The sequence below is a fragment of the Harpia harpyja genome, chromosome 6, assembly GCF_026419915.1.
Source record: "Harpia harpyja isolate bHarHar1 chromosome 6, bHarHar1 primary haplotype, whole genome shotgun sequence".
Lineage (NCBI taxonomy): Eukaryota > Metazoa > Chordata > Aves > Accipitriformes > Accipitridae > Harpia > Harpia harpyja.
This window is the reverse complement of record NC_068945.1, coordinates 33,478,619-33,494,545: the sequence shown is the minus strand read 5'-3', so window position 1 is coordinate 33,494,545 and position 15,927 is coordinate 33,478,619. Positions and strand designations below refer to the sequence as shown.

Sequence of the window (15,927 nt, the reverse complement as noted above, 5' to 3'; positions counted from 1 at the left end):
TGCTCTGAGCTCAGCATGGTTTGCGGGAAGGCCTTCACTCGCTAGTGTTACAAGAATTCCTCAATATGGGAATGAAACCCATGCTCTTGTTTCCGGGTGACAAACGCTATGATTTTTCTTCCCCTTCTGCACCATTGCTACTCACTTAAATCAAACTCCTGAAGCCGCTCCAATTCCCCTCTGAACGACCTCTTTGATTTCATTTCCTCAAAGTAACTCTTCCCCTCGGTTACCCCTAAACTGAAACACACATCTGCCTTTTCCATCTTTCTTTGTGGTTCTGGAAGAGCATCCCTGCTTTTTCATGACAAATTCTGTTAAAGCACAACGACCGGTTCAGACATGCCCCTATTGAAAAATGTGTGGTTCCTCAAAAATGAAAATTAAAACCTAGGCACCATGCAACTGAAATGAGGTCTGCAGCCAGCTCTGGGGGCACGAAGGTGTTTTCCAGAACCCAACCAGGGGCGTCTGGAAAGAATTCAGATGAGCTATGCTTGTTTTCAACCTCTGTCAATGTTACAGAATCCATCCTGTGCCATGGGTGTTCTGTGAATGCAAACGTGTCTCTTGGCCGAGGAGAAAGTCTGCCAACAGAAGGCAGTAATTACTAACGCCGTATCATCTGTACTTATTAAAAGCAAATACGAAGATCATCCCTTCTGTCACTCTGACGGAAGTTTCTTAGTGGTTCTCAAGAAATACACGGCCTGGGACAGCTCATACAGGACTGGTTTCCTTGGGCAATTTGCTGAATACGAGGAGAAGGTGTTTGGAGCCTATTTGAGTTCTGCTCCCCCCCATTCCAGTGGGGAAACAGCAGCTTCCATAAACCCTAATATAATTCAGTGGCAAGTGAACAGGTCAATAAAAGTTACGTAGTGTTGCTGCTCTGTAGTTGCATTGCCAAATCAAATAAAATGTATTAGTCATGTTGACTAATTTTGCATGACCTAATAGCTGCTCAATGAATTAAACGCAGTGTCTAAACAGCCTATGTGTTTGGTGAGACCGATGTCCTGCATAACTTTGCCGTGTATGACGTGGATCCTAAATGCAACTCTTACAGCTGAGACCTAGATTCAGACCCATTTTTCAAAAGTGTACTAGGACTGTCAATAACAGCAGTTTGATTTTCACATCTTTTACTTGAAAAAATTCTCTGCCACAAATGACTTGCTGGCTACTGACACTGTGCGAATGTTTTGGGTTTTGCTGTAAAATACAATCAGTTATATGCTAAAAATGTTTTGTTTTCCAAATTCTCAATTAAAAGAAAATGTTGTGAACATTTTAGATTAATGACCTACAGTTGGACAATAAAGTTAATAGAAATGTTTGGATCAAGCAGATTTCTGAGACCTATCAAACACAATAATCACAATCACTGATGGGATGGAGACAACAGAACTTTTTTCATAAAAGATTCTGAATTGTTGAATTAACTTATTTTTACACAATTTGAGGAAAACAGATGTACATGTTGATTTTTGGTATAGGAAATAATGCCTTAGAAGTTGTCTTCAGGAAATGTACCCTTAGACATTTCTGCAATATTTTTCAGATAGGGTGGCAAAGACTAAGAGAGAAATCAAAGAAGTTTGTAGAGCTACTTACTATGGGAAGCATTCGGTTATCATCTGTCTGTAACATTTGGATTCGGTTTGGTTAACGTCATGCTCAGTCTGAGATTGTAATTTAGAAAGCCCATTTTTATGATGTAAATTGCTCCCTTAATATCAAGTGTGATGGATTATAATGTCTCTGTTTTCACAGTAGCATTTGGCAATATTATTAGAATTTGACAGACATGATCTTCTTTCCTTGAAATAAAAAGCCCACGTACACATACCAACTTATTTATTTAAGCAATAAAAATCTTCCCAAAACTTCTGTGAACAAATGTGCAGTTAAAAATAAAAGGGAACAAACCAGATGTAAGATTTAAATTTACATACTCCATTCCAGAACAAACGTATCAAGTAATCCAAAGTGACTCCACACCAGTAGGAGACAAAAGCAAAAGAACTGATGGCAAAGGGGAGGAAATTGTGCAGAACTGTGAATGTATGCAAAAACAATGGATCACAGCAAAGACAAGGGCACGAGTACAGCAAAGCCTATAGTGCATGAATACAAAAGATGAATGTAACAAGAAAGTAGCTGTAGGATACTAATAAGGAAGTGGTAGAGGATTTCAAATTCATTCTAAAAAAAAGCAGAGTCCTATGATTAAAAAGAAAAAGAAAAAAAGCAAATACTGCAAAAGTCACTAACAGGCGACTGAGAATTAAAATCTTTGATAGATGTGGGTTGCCGTGGAGGGAAAGAAGACAAAAGTAACTTGGTTCCTACAATGGATTTAATTTAGTGAAAGATAGAGAAAACCACTAGAAAAGAAAAAATCTACATGTGATGCTAGGATATTATGAGGACATTTTGAAATGAGGCAGTAATAGAAGAGCCATACTATTTTCTGACATGCATCCTCGCCTAGTCATTATCTAGAAAACTGCAGTTTATGTGTTCCAGTATTGGATAATGTCTTGAGAGCAGGAGCTGTGTTAATAATTTTGAGGAACAGGTTTACAAAGGAAGGCTCCAAATGTCCTGAAGGGGAAAAAAAATTAAGCGTCAAGTTCTTTGAAACTCTGCTGTAACTCTGTTGGTAAGGCAGGTCCTGGCTTTCTATGATCTTGCCTCCAACAAAATAAGACATTCAAGCCCACCAGATATTTGTATCCCACATACCAAAGTGCGGCTGAGCTGGTCAGGAGCACAGATGTTTGGTAAAGGATTTATCAATGATTAGTACATGTTAACTGCTAATTTTATAATTAAATTGTTTCTCAAATCTTCTTAGATCATGGTGTGGGTTTGTTAGTTAAGACTGAAGCGGGGAAGTAAGGCCACTAGACATAAACAGCCATAGGAATCTACTGATGACCGTGCTGCCAAAGGGACGTAAGGTCTCAGACTGGCCGAACAAGTTTCATGGGAGCTTCTTACACATCCCACTTAATGATCCACTCCGTAGCTCCAGGGCCTGGCTCTCAGCTGGAGGAGCCAGTGTTCAGACCTGGAATTTCCTACGCTCCAGCCAGCTTCCACCCACCCGGGTGAGGAGACGGACAAGCTCGTCCACCGTGCCCCGGGAGCGGGCTCCAGAAAGGGGCTCCCACTTGTGAAATACTGAATACAACTTCTAGAAATGCTCCCAAAGTGCCAATAATAACTATGAAATTGCAACAGGTATGCATCCCTGAATACGGACGCGTACCTGCTTGCCCATGACCCGGGACGTAGATAGATACAATGAATGGTGCAGTCCCGCTTTACTGGGAATACAGATTCGCGTGTGGAGGTGATCTATATAGTCATTTTGCTATGAAGGAAAGCATTTAGCTCTTTATGGCTGGATTTCTTTGGTTGTCTTCCAAATTCCCTGAGAAGTATGGTCATTCTGTTTATCTGTTTTGGCTCAACCTGAGCAACAAAATTTCTTTCAGACTGCTGCCTATAAACACAGCCACACATGCAGCCATACAAATACTTATATCAAGGACAAAGTCCTTTGAATGAAATAAGAAGAGGTCTATAATCTTCATAAAGCAACAAAGATGAGCATAACATATAAGGCAAATCAAGGCCTCTATACCAAACAGCTCTTCATCAAGATCTCTTCCATAAGAAATCTCTAATCCTTTTGGTTTATGGGAAGAACTGACTGTAAAATAACGGAGTGGTCACGCTTTGGTTATCTTTGCGAACAGTTGTGCTGGAGACTCTCAGAAGTACGTGGCCATACTGAGACTTTTCTAGGGGGGGTCTGAGTTAGCTACAAATTAAGTTGGTCACACTGGCAGTATAACCATGGCAGTGTGAGAAAAGAAGAATACCGATGTAGTGCGCTGGCCTCCATGCTACTTATGTGAGTATAGTGAGTGTATCTATTTTTATAATTATTTTTTACAGCTATGACTGCAATGCTTGCTATGTAGACAGAGGCCACCCCTAACGCAAAGGACCTAACATCCATTCGGTAGATGGAAACTCTCCTGTAGTAATGGTATCACTTGGCAGCCCCAGGGCTGCAATCTGGAAGGATTAACTTGAAGAAGGATTCAACAGAGCCTGGGGAAAGCATCCAAGCGGCTTCCCCTCTCTGCTGCAGCAGCCAAAAAGAATTATTTTTACACGGGGGAACACCCGTCTCCTCTCTGGTGTTGCTTTGCAATTAGTAGATTGTCTGTAGGTGTCTAGAAATATTTCCATAATTTTCATACAAAAAGAGATAAAAAGGAAATGATTGACCAGATGTAGGGAGGTTTTTGGCAAATAGATGAGAGAGCAGCAAAATAAACAGACTGCAGCGCAACGCATATTTCTGGCATTCTTGACGGGCATTTGTATGTTACGCATCCTGCAGTCAGAACGAGATACTCGGGAAAAGCCTTCTCCCGAGAGTGCAGCTGTATCCGCTGCCCACTGCAGGAGCTCTGGATCTAATAACTCTGCCTAGAGTCACAGTTATTTTGCTTCGACACATCTATGCCTTTATTTCTAAACCAAAATTCCTAATGACGGACATGAAGATTGCAGTAAATTGTGAACAGATGTGCAAGATCACTGAAGTTTCTTCATCTGCTGACTGTGACCTCATGCTGTGCTAATTGTGAAGGCGGCAGCAGGCCCGGTCAGCCGGGGTTTTCTAATGTAAACAACCGTCAGGTAAAATCTCCATCACGGTTTCTGCATTTACTACACTTGGCAGAAAAGAAAGGTATCATGAATGGACTGCGTTACACGCAACGCAGGGCAAATTCACAGGAGCTGCCTGAATAGATAATAAATCCGTTATCTAACAAACACTATTTATTGTGCAAGGGAATGAAAGGCAGATTCAGTTTAACACACAGAGTGAGGTTTGTTTCCCAGCCCAGCCAGATATTTCCTGTGCGAGCTGGAAAAGTTATTTAATCTGTCCTGACTCATGCTCAGTTGTAAGTATGAAGGCTATGGGAGCCGCTGCTAAGATTTTGTGAATATCATGTTGTCTCTTTGTGTCTGTTGTTACACTGCTAGCTCTAAGACAGCAATAACTTAAATCAAGCAGCAGACAGCAGTTCTTTCTCAGAAAAGACCTTAACAGGTTCAGCTGATCCAACTACCACTACTCAAAATGGCAATGCAAAAAAACCCAACCCAACCCACTGCTTTGAGAATCTGTTTGGACAAGATTCAAGCAGGAAAAATTGGAAAAACAGCTTTGCTGGCCGGTTACACAAGAGCCATGGAAGCATCCGAGCCTCTGGTTGAGAGATTTGTGTGTAGGCCCCAAAGTGATCGTACTGCGACTCAACAGGGAATCATTGCTGAGTACCTAATGCGTGTCACAGGTCTGACGTTTGGGGCATTGCTACTTAACATTCTTGTCAGTGACCTTAAAGATAATGTGACATACTTACTGATAGTTTGCTAATGACAAAGAGGATGATTCACTGACAGACAGCAGCTGGGATTGCTTTTTTGGTTGACTAAACAAACTAAAATGTGTATTAACTGCAAATACACAAACGAAATGTGTAGTAACGTGAATATACGCTCACACATATGTTGAAAGGAACATGGGCTAAATTCACGAGGAGTTCACACTGGAAAACAAAGTATTTTTCAATCTGCTCGTAGATCCAACTTCCTCATACAGCCACATCCTAAAGGAACACTGGCTTCGCTCCTATTCCATAAAAAAAGAACACCAGGTACTCAAGGGAAGGTTATTACTTCTGCTTTTAACCCATTTGTGACCACAGCAGAAATGGTCTTTTGCCCCATTTCTTGCGTCCATAATTTAAGAAGGAGCTTTTGAAGTGTCTAGATGGTAAAGCATGTGTGTGTATGGCTTCCTTGTGCTTACACAGACCACTACAATGCACAGGTTCTTATAAAGGACTCCAGCAAGTATTTGGTATTAATCCATCCCTCACGCTCTTTTAATTTAAAATTAACTTTGCCTTTTGGTATCAGTATCTATGTTCAATCTACTATGAGGCAAAGTTTTCTCCATCATGGCTCTTAACTCTGCAGTACAAAAAACCACCAGAGACGTCTGCAAACACCTTTACTTGGCCACACAATTGACGATATTTCCTATCCTGAAGTTTATTTAGTAGCGTTACTATGTATAGGTTCGTATCAGTTACAAAAGCATACAAAAGGAGTGTTCATAAAGCGAACTCAAGAGGAAAAGCCACGATTCTTCTCATCAGCATGAAGCCAAATCATTGCCACAGTGAAATCTGACAGTTTTGCCTCTGTACAATGTGGCAACAGAACCCCGTGCTCATATTCAAAGCCTGCATCGATCAGGATGGGCTGTAAACACCTGAAATTAATACAGCCGAGTGCTATCCCATGTTTAATCGAATCAAAATGACTGATGCGCATCATTTGGAATGAACATGAACACTGGTTCCAAGAGGTAATTTAATGAATCACAATAGGTCTCATGAGCATTTCTGTTGGTAAATAGGGCCATAAAGCTACAGGGAATTATTTCAATCACCCACTGCCCATCATGAAATAACATGTAATTAAATAACAAAGCAAACGACGACGTAATAATTGCAGCGCAATACAAAGTTAGCTTAACACCTAATGAGCATTTTTAGCTTGCTAGTCAAAAATGTGCCCTCAGAGATGTCCACATACACTGCTCTACTTTCTGACTCAAAAGCGACTTGAATTGAAACTGAGGCATTCAAAACATACCAAAAGACAGGCAAGCACTTTTACTCAAACTTAGGAATACGTACAATAGTATCTATTGCAATGCAAGGCAACTACAGTACGGCACATTCACAATCAAGTCAGTGTCACTTAAAAGGATCCTGGCTAGTTTAAGTAGTTTAACTGGTCTGGTTTAACTTAACTAATAAATCTTCTGCTTTTACAAAAGGCGTACATCAAAACGGTGAGAAAGATTATCTTTAAGAGGTGCGCCTGAGACTCAGGCACGTGTGTAGTTCCCAGTTCTCTTATTCAGCAGATCTTTCTGCTGCAGCAGAGTTTCCAATTCTGCAACCACTCGTATGATTGATTTCCAAACCCAGGAGCAATCTTGCTGTGTTTGGCTGGCAATGCTGAGCAAGCTGAGTGTCAAAGCTGGTAGTTGAAAAGATATGTATGATAAATGTAAATGATAAAAGGTGGAGTATGCAAACAGAACAAATTTTAAACTCAGGCACTGAGATTTAAGTATCAAACACAGAATGGCCTTCAGAGAAGATGGAGGCTGCACTTAACCTAAACAAACCCTTTTAGTTAATAGACATGTTGCTTATTAAAGTAGTTCTACACCCAATTTCCTAAGATTCTGAATTACAGCAGGTCTCACCAAATTCACAACTGCTTTGCTTGGTTCAAAAAGCGTCACAATGTATAAAGAGAAATTATGTGATACTAAAAAGTCACAATCTCAATTTTAGAAGCTGAAGAAATTCCCCAGAATACATTGTTACAGCATTCCAAGATTAATTTTGCATTCCAGTACCGTGAGTTGGGTACTATTGTTACATTTTAAAAGAAATCAAATCTGATTACAGGTGAAATATTAGGAATATAGAGTTGTGGTGTGTGACTATAGTAGATAAAGAACTTAAAGAATGTGCAGTACTGTACTTTTAGCTGATTATCGTTGGCTTATATTTTCTTTTAAGAAGCCAAGAAGATTTGGTTCTTGGAAACTCCCTACCTTTCCCATCTTGATAACTGAAAGACCAATCATTGAAAAGATTAGATTTCAAAAGAGAACATAGTATACATTTTTATGCAAACTAATATAGATAGTGATGAGAATCATACTGCGCAGAATCAGCTAAAAGAGGTCAAGAAGCGGACAAGTGAGGAAGACTATGAAAGACCACCAGAGGGCTTCTGAAGACCACCAGAGACCTTTGCTGCGCCTGTGTGAAGAGACATATACATATGCTAATGATTTACCGGAAAGTTGATGATTATGTATAACATTTCCCAGAAACTTAATGAATATGTATAACAGGTGTGTATTTAACTGTATCGTTAGACAAGACAGGTGCACACGATAGGTGGAGCGATCCCCCGTGTGCCCAGCGCTGCAATAAAGGAGTGCCTGCTTCTTAACTTCTCATTGCTGTTAAGGAGTTTTATTCCGGATTTCAGCAACACTATTACAATTGTGTGTCCATTTTTGTCTGACATAGTTAAAGAAGGGTGCTGTTAATCTACGGAGAGGACAGCAGATGACTGAAAGCTAAACACCAGCCATCGTAACAGACAACTAAAGAGCTGCAGTAACATTTTTTTTCATGCATCTCAGCAGACTAATAAATCTAAGATTCTACAATGTAACAAGAAGAGAAAATTATTTTAAGAATCAAGAACGTTAATATTTTTTGCTTATGACAGGAATAGCATACGGTCCTTTCTTTGCTGATCTACAAAACAGAGCGCTGAGCAAATTGAGATCAGTGAAAAGGGTGGAACGTCAGCCAGAAAAAGCTTTAAAAGAAATGTTATGTTACAATTAATAGAGGTGGCAGGGTTGCTATCAAGCTGTTACAAATATGGAAAGCCTCTAGCCTGCTCCCAGTTCTATGCCACTACACACCTGGAATAAGAAAAGATGGATAATCAGCAGGTACAAGCTAATATAATAAAAATAATTAACATCATGAAATAATTTGCTTTTTCTCAAGAAACCATCATTTTACGCAAATATAAATTACAACACAAAGAATACATTAAAAATTTCTTCCTGAGATGTGTAGTAGTTTATATTCCAAAATATTTGTCACTACTGTTCTTAAATATTTTTACAATTTTTTTACACATTCCTTAACAAAAAAATCATATGGCAACAAGTTGTCAATTTTACTCAAATGCAGTAATCATCTATTCCCTCGGTACTTTTACTTCAGAAGTTGGCATTACTCTGTGAGGAGGGGTGGAAAAATTTACTGCTATAGCTTTGATTAAAGGAAACATCATCCATCTTTCATGTAGGTTAACTTATCAGGCATTCACAAAGTAAGAGTACTCCCTCCCCGCCCCCCCCCCCCCCCATGCAAAGTGAATGTTTACAGTAGTGTGGTTAAACAAAACAGTAAGGTTTGCAGGAAATTAGTATGCACGTACAATATCTAATGCATACCGATTTGCTTGTTTTAAACGTGATTAATCTCAATTCTTCTTACTTGTCTCACCATTGTTAACAGGCAAATATGGCCATATGACAGTTTTCCTCATCTTCCTCCTTTTGATTACAGGGATAATAATGACGGTGGGATGCTTTAACTCAAGATGTAACATTCAGACAAATTCTACCCAAAATACTTGCTCCCTTTTCATAAGAAAGGCAGTGTTATAGAACAGTTAATTGACCCTCATTTCACAAGAAATTTCAATCGTTTTAGTTTAGGCAGATGGGCAGATTCAGGGAGTACCAATAACCCCACAGCTCCCCAAGTACGGTAAATAGGTGGAAAAGTCCAAACAACAAAGAGGAAGTAAATCATTAAAGCTTACCTAAGAAACACCTATGCATAGTCAATAATTAATTGACTCATCCTCCTAGCAAATCATCCATGTTTCTTATGAACGTATTTGGACTGGTCTGCGAATTGCCATCAGGACTGAAGCCCAGAATGGAAGCACTTAGAACGGGAAAATCCTTAGGAAAATGCTTATTGGTTAAGCACGTAAATAGTTCTACTGAAGACAACAGTCTTGGTTTTTTGCTTTTCTTAAGTAATCATATAAAAATCAAGGCTTTTCAGGATGCACAGACCAATGCTTTTTGAAAGCATAACAATGTTACAGAATCATGGGTTTGATTTTACTGAACACAGGCTGAAATCCTAATACCTTGTCTGAAGGCACATCAAGTTTGACCACCAAATTCAACCGTGCCAGTATTACAGGCAGTTTTAAAACCTGACATCCATTCACCTGCTTCTGTCAAGTTAACAGCCAGTAATTTGAAAACGATGTACAAACAAAGATCTTAAAGTAATAAATTACTTGGAAAGCAATCCTGTACTTTTTGCCCTCACAAAGCACACCTAAAGATTTATGTGTAGAGCTACAGAGTACAATGGGAGCATACGGGCCAGTGGCAGCCTGTTTGCTGTGTGATTTGCAACGTCCCTCACAGTAAATGAACCCCAACATCCAAGTGGGGATGCTCAAATTCAGGAGAGGTTCTTTTCCCTTTTTCACGGCAAGACACAAACAAAAACAAGGATAAAAGGAGATCTTAGAACATTCTCTGAATAAGACACAAGACTTTCAGGAAAGTCTGAAGAAAAGCCATTATTTAAAATAATTTTAAATAGCAAGGCAGTAAAAATTTATTCTCCTCTGTTCTGATTCTTCGCCATTTTCTTCCCAAGTTTAAAGGCCACAGACTGTAGAAACCCAGGAACGTTTTCCGACTGCCTGGGTTTACGGGAGGGCAAGAGAACCGTGCCGCGTTACGGGCAGGCAGCCACGGCAGTACGAAGACTCACGGCAACCAGAACGCGGCAAAAGCACCGCCGCAGGGACCGAACCCCTCCTGAAGCGCTAACTGTTCGACGACGAGCGCCGTCCCGCAGAAGGGAGCTCCGCGGCAGCGTCCAGGCCGCCCGGGAGGGAAGCTCTGGCCGAGGCCGGAGTTACACGGGGAGCGCGACTGGCAGCGGCGGCAGGCGGCGGCCGAAGAGCTCCTGCTCGTTGCTCGGGTGCCCGCTTTGGGGACGGGGACGGGGGGGGTTACAGGCAGCTGGCTGCAAAGCCGTCGGGTCCCGGGGGGACACCGCGGGGGACACGGGAGGGAGGCGGGACCCCCCGCCCGCCCCGAGAGCCGGACTCGGCGAGAGCGACCTCTCCCAGCCCCTCGCCGGGTCTGGTGGCCGCTGAAGGCCTTCACCTCCCCAGCCGCTCTTCGCCGGCGCCGCCTCCTGCCCCTGCCTTCCCGCCGGCCCGGCGCGGCGCGGCATTGCGGGGACACGGCGGGGAAGGGGCGACGGTCCCCGCTCCGCCGCGACTCGGGCCCGGCAGGCCGGGGCCCACCGCCGCCGCCGCCTCTCCCCGCCCCCGGGCCGGCTGCGCGGAAGCGGGCTGACGCGCGGCGCCCGGCATTGTGGGAGCGGGGGGCGGCGGCGGGGCCGCGGCTGACGGGTTCCGGTGTCGGGCGCAGACGTGTCGGCCGGGGCCGCGGAGCCAGAGGCGCTGCCCCTGCCCGCTGGGAACAGCGCCCGGGCCCGGCGGCGCCATGTCCGGGACCAGCAGCCCCGAAGCCGTGAAGAAGCTGCTGGAAAACATGCAGGGGGACCTGCGGGGCCTCAGCCTGGAGTGCCGGAAAAAATTCCCCCCCGTCAAGGAGGTGAGGGGCGGGAGGAGCCGGGCCGGGCCGGAGGGGGGGGGGGTCCTCCCTAGCCGCGGGGCCCGGCCGGAGCGGAGGGCTGCCGGCGCGCCCGAGCCCCCCGCGCCCTCCGCCCGGCGCCGCTGCCGGCGAGGTCCGTCCCCCGCGGCCGCGGGTTGCCGAGCGCCGTCTGCGCCGCGAGGTGGCTTTGGCTGCCGGGCTCGTCTGCGGGGGGGTCGTCCTCGGGGCGGGCCCGGGCCGGGCCGGGCCGGCGCACCCCGGCGAGCGGGGCCGGGCCGTCTGCTGGCAGGGGGCGAAACGGGGGCGACCTGTCCCGGGCCCCCTCCCCGCCTCGCCGCCGGCGCCCTCCCGGGGAAAAGCGGCCGCGTCCGGCGCGGCCGTCTCGGCGTCTCCTCACGGAACTCGCCCGCGGCGGGCGGGGTGCCGAGGGCCCGGGCGCACCGGCGGGCGGCCGGCGGGGTCCCCCCCGGGTCCGTGCCTTGCCCGTGGGCGAAGGCCCAGGCTCTCTGGAGCCGGCGTGCCCTGTGCCTCCCTGCTGCGGCCCCGGGTCTGCCGGTGCTCGCTGCGCGGTGCGCTGGGGACGGCTGGCGAAGCCCCGGGGCTCGCCCGGCTTTCCGACGGTAGGGCCACCGCCGAGGGAGCTTGCGGGGAGACGCAGCCGTTCAGGTCGCTTTTTTCCCTCCTTTGTAAAAAAACTCCCTTAAATAAACTCACGCCAGTAGGATGGTGCGTCTTATTTTTCAAACCTCAGTTTACCCCGTGTGCGGCTTGAGACTTCGGTAATCTCGATGAGCAGGATCGCTTTAATTGAAGTGCGATCAGAATTTTTCTCCCTGATTTAAAGTATACGTTTTAACCGTGTGTTTCTCTGGCGTGTTTATGCGGTCAGTTTAACTTTTTCTCTATCAGTAGTTTGCCACTTGCCATTTTAAGAAATATTTTTTCTGTGCAACGGTGGGACGAAAAATGCTAATTATTAACTCAGATTAAGCTGCAGAACCAGAAGGGTGCCTGGAAAAATACGGTAAAGACTCTGCCGGTTTGGAAGAAAGGAATTGCGTATGTAATGTGACCTTAGTTCCAATTAAGTGATGGCATATTTAATATTGTATGAAGTATTATGCACTTCAACAGATGAATCGAAGCTAACAATTGTGCTTGTTTTGAAAGGCGTGAAGCGACACAGTGTAGCAGAGCATGTTTTATATGACTGTAGGTTGCAGAGGAGTACCGGTGTGTTTGAGAAATTGTGTGTGGTCACAGAAAAACAAGAGAAGGCTGTGATCGGTTCTGAGAAATTGTGTGTGGTCACATGTAAATAAGAAAAAGTTGTGGTCAGCTGAACAGAAATCTGTGTGTCTGTTTTGGAGGGAAGCAGGGGTGCCGCTTCCACTTTCTCCCGTGTAATACTGTGTGACTAAGTTGTTTGGTCTGTGAACAAGTTTCCCCACCGTCTTAATGTTTACTTTCTTCAAGATCCACCAAGGAGATGGGCAGTGTAATTCTTAAGCTAGTATTTTTAGTAGTGCTTCATTATATTTGCCATGCTGAAGGTTACAGTAACTACTGCATGTGCAGTTCTTGATGCTTGTTCGGCATGTTTATCATATTCTTGTGTAAGTACGACTTCTGTGTTCCCTTTTACATCTCGACAGCAATTTGCATAGCTTACTGCATTAAAAACACTTAAAAGTTTTTCACAGTTGTCTGGAGTTTGGGTAGGTTTATGGAATTGTAGTGGAAGGTGTTTATAAAGAGGTGGGACTCTTTCTGCTATGGGTTGTGGGCTCTTACAGAGAGGTCTGAGGTGAGAGCAGTCCTACAGTAGGATGTATGATATAGTCGCAGGAAATGATCTTACTTCCTCACTTCTGGAAGCCATTTTTTTGTTCTAGTTTTAAAGGAAACGGGTGTCCTTTTCTGTCAAATCTCAACTGCTAAACAGGTATTTTAATTGCATGCATTTGGTCTGATCATGGTTAGATTTGGCTAGACTGATCAGGGGAATAGCGTGTTCTTCTTACTGGTTTGGAACAGCACCAGCTTTTTAAACCATGTTTAAACACAGGCTTCATAAAACAAATTCCGACTACTTATAATCTCACTTTTTTACTTGCAGTGTAACTAGACTCTCCTCATCACTACCACATGCAGTGTAATTTATGAGTTTATCTTGCAGCTGATATGTATGCTTCCATAAACTTATCGTACTGTGATAAAGCTATTGAAAAATTCCTAGTCCAAAATTAATAGTCATGAGCTGTGTTATAGTTGTCAGATTTGATAGGTACTTTATGAAGGTAAACTGCTTCTAATAATCTTTCCAATTTCTGACGTAATCTAAAGTTTTGCTCACAGCTGTCTGTTATCATCAGCTATTTCTAAAATGATTTGTCTATTCTGTTTTTTTTATTTTTGTATTAATACTGTTAAAATTCTGCAAAATTAATTTAGCTGATAGGTTGGCTGCTGATAAAAGTAGTAGTGTAGTTCTCGGTTCTACTTGTTGCTCATATGATTAATTTGAGCAAATCCTTTTTTAATTAATGCTGTAAGGAGTTAGAAAGTGGTATGATCAGAAAAATAGAGCCTGCTTTTTTTTTTTTTTAATTAAATAGGGTTTTAGTTTTCATTTTTTAAAGATCTTTCTAATGCATATGTTATTACAAACTAATGCCATATCTATTAGGTACAGAGAGACCAAAACAATATTAAATGATTCCTTGAACAGGCAGGTAGATGACAACGGAAGAGCTTTATCGGATTTTTGTTTGTTTTGGTTTGGGGTTTTTTGGGGGGGGGAGAAGTGGATGCAGCAGAAAAGGGGACAGCCGGCTGTGGGATCGCACAGACTGTGGCATTTAGATTTTATCCTCAGTTAGGGGCTGGAAGTAAAGTCTTAAACCCTTATTGGAAATGGAACTTGAACTCTTCACTGTTTTAAGCACTTTAATCTCATATTTTTCTATTCCTTCTGAGTCTGTAAAATTTTCTTAGTAGGTCACATTTATGTGGAAATCATGTAGTTATAAGTCCAGTCACAGCAGTGGATTCTGAGGTTTTTGCTGACTCTCTGATAATCTGTTAAGAAACATTGAAATTACTGAGTTTCTCCCAATGTTAAACTTATGACACAAATGTGTGGCAAACTTCCTTCCCCTTAGTTAGAGCTTTTGACTAAGAAATAACAGAATGTATTGTTGGCCCCAAAGCAATCCACACCTCGTTTTTGCTCCCTGTGACAAATAATACTCGAGTAGGGTTTTCCTAGGTGGTGCCGATTAATGCATTGAGAATGGGAGCTGCAGAAAGGATCGGTGCATTTGAAATCATGTTGCTGATGATGTTTGGGGATTAACTAAGGTGCTAGGCTTATTTCTTAAGGGTGTGGGGAATACCAGTTGCTATTAGACTTCAGACCCACGTCTGTTTGTTGCTAGGTGGTTTTTCTGTTTGATACTTTCTCAGATCAGCACTGACTACAGAAGTATACTAAGCATGAAAGCTATATCCTAGGACCAAGGAGTGATTTGGTGGTTATGTCTGTGATACGCCAAAACTGTTTATATTGGCAGACATACAAATAATGACATTGCTGAAAAACGCATTCGTATTTCCACAACACATTTCTATTCCCCAGTTAGAAAAATAGACACCAACCACGGAGGTGATAGAAGCTCTCAGGGCAAGTGTAAATTAAACAGTGTCTTTTGGAGCTTGAAATTACAGAGGATGAAGCAGTCTTTGGTACAGGCATCAGCTGTGCTCATGTTGTCTGAAGTAATCTCGCATTTCTCCTGGAAAACAATACTAATTGGTCATTACTCTGTTGTTTTTAATAGGGTGGGCTCTAAGCTTTGCTCTGTACTAGAGAGCCCTGTAATGCTTCTAACTCTGGACTGAGTTGCATGGCACACACGTAGAGCTTTATAAACTATTTTAATCTGCTCGTGACTGGAGTTTCGGTAGCCTGTGCTGGGTGTGTGGGAAGCCGGAGGTGCTCTCTTTAGTGAACTGGAGTAAGAATTTTGTCTTGTCACAAAATTGAAAATAGTTTAGTGTGCTAAATAGGTTACCTGCTGTTTCTTATTTCTGAATGAAAATGCTGTTCTGTAAGTTGCATCTGATTGGGTTAGATAATTTCACTGTGTAAGAAACCTTAGAAATACAAGGGGAAAATATTTATAATGAGCAGAAATAATGGAGTTAAAGGGGGAAGTAAGTATACCCCAAAAGTTCTTCTCAGCCTGAATCCCAGTCAGATGTATCTCCTTGCTGTTTGCACAGACCCAGTCCAACAGTCTCGGCTTTCTACAAGTAGGCTTGTAGTCTCTATGTTGACTCAGTTTTTTTTTTTTCTTGGCTTTTAAATAGCAGTAAAAGCAAAATGAGCTTAACAAAACACATGAAAAAAAATAACCGTTACCCAGCTCCCTGCACAGTTGCAGTCATCCTTGTGCTGGTAGGAGAGGGCAGGCAGGGTTGGGGCGGGCAGGGGCTGCATCCTCCCGTGGCAGGATCAG

The 15,927-nt window shown here is 43.3% G+C and overlaps 1 protein-coding gene and 1 long non-coding RNA gene across 10 annotated transcripts in view; one reads left to right on the top strand and one right to left on the bottom strand.

Moving 5' to 3' along the window:
• Positions 1-6,142: 6,142 nt before the first annotated feature.
• On the bottom strand, positions 6,143-10,427 carry LOC128143410 (uncharacterized). The gene is made up of 2 exons (XR_008235745.1): positions 8,562-10,427; positions 6,143-7,164 (listed from the first exon to the last, which is right to left on the bottom strand). It is a non-coding gene; the product is annotated as an uncharacterized LOC128143410 (long non-coding RNA).
• Positions 10,428-11,177: 750 nt separating this feature from the next.
• Positions 11,178-15,927, top strand: part of MON2 (MON2 homolog, regulator of endosome-to-Golgi trafficking) — a 92,376-nt gene continuing 87,626 nt past the window's right edge. For 6 of the 9 annotated variants that reach the window (XM_052790798.1, XM_052790801.1, XM_052790797.1 and 3 more), the window contains exon 1: positions 11,179-11,404. In XM_052790798.1, the coding sequence (XP_052646758.1) occupies positions 11,294-11,404 (111 nt within the window). In that variant the 5' untranslated portion in view covers positions 11,179-11,293. Of the gene's footprint in view, positions 11,405-15,927 lie in introns of all 9 variants that reach the window. The other 3 variants (XR_008235770.1, XR_008235771.1, XM_052790803.1) reach the window with 1 other exon arrangement.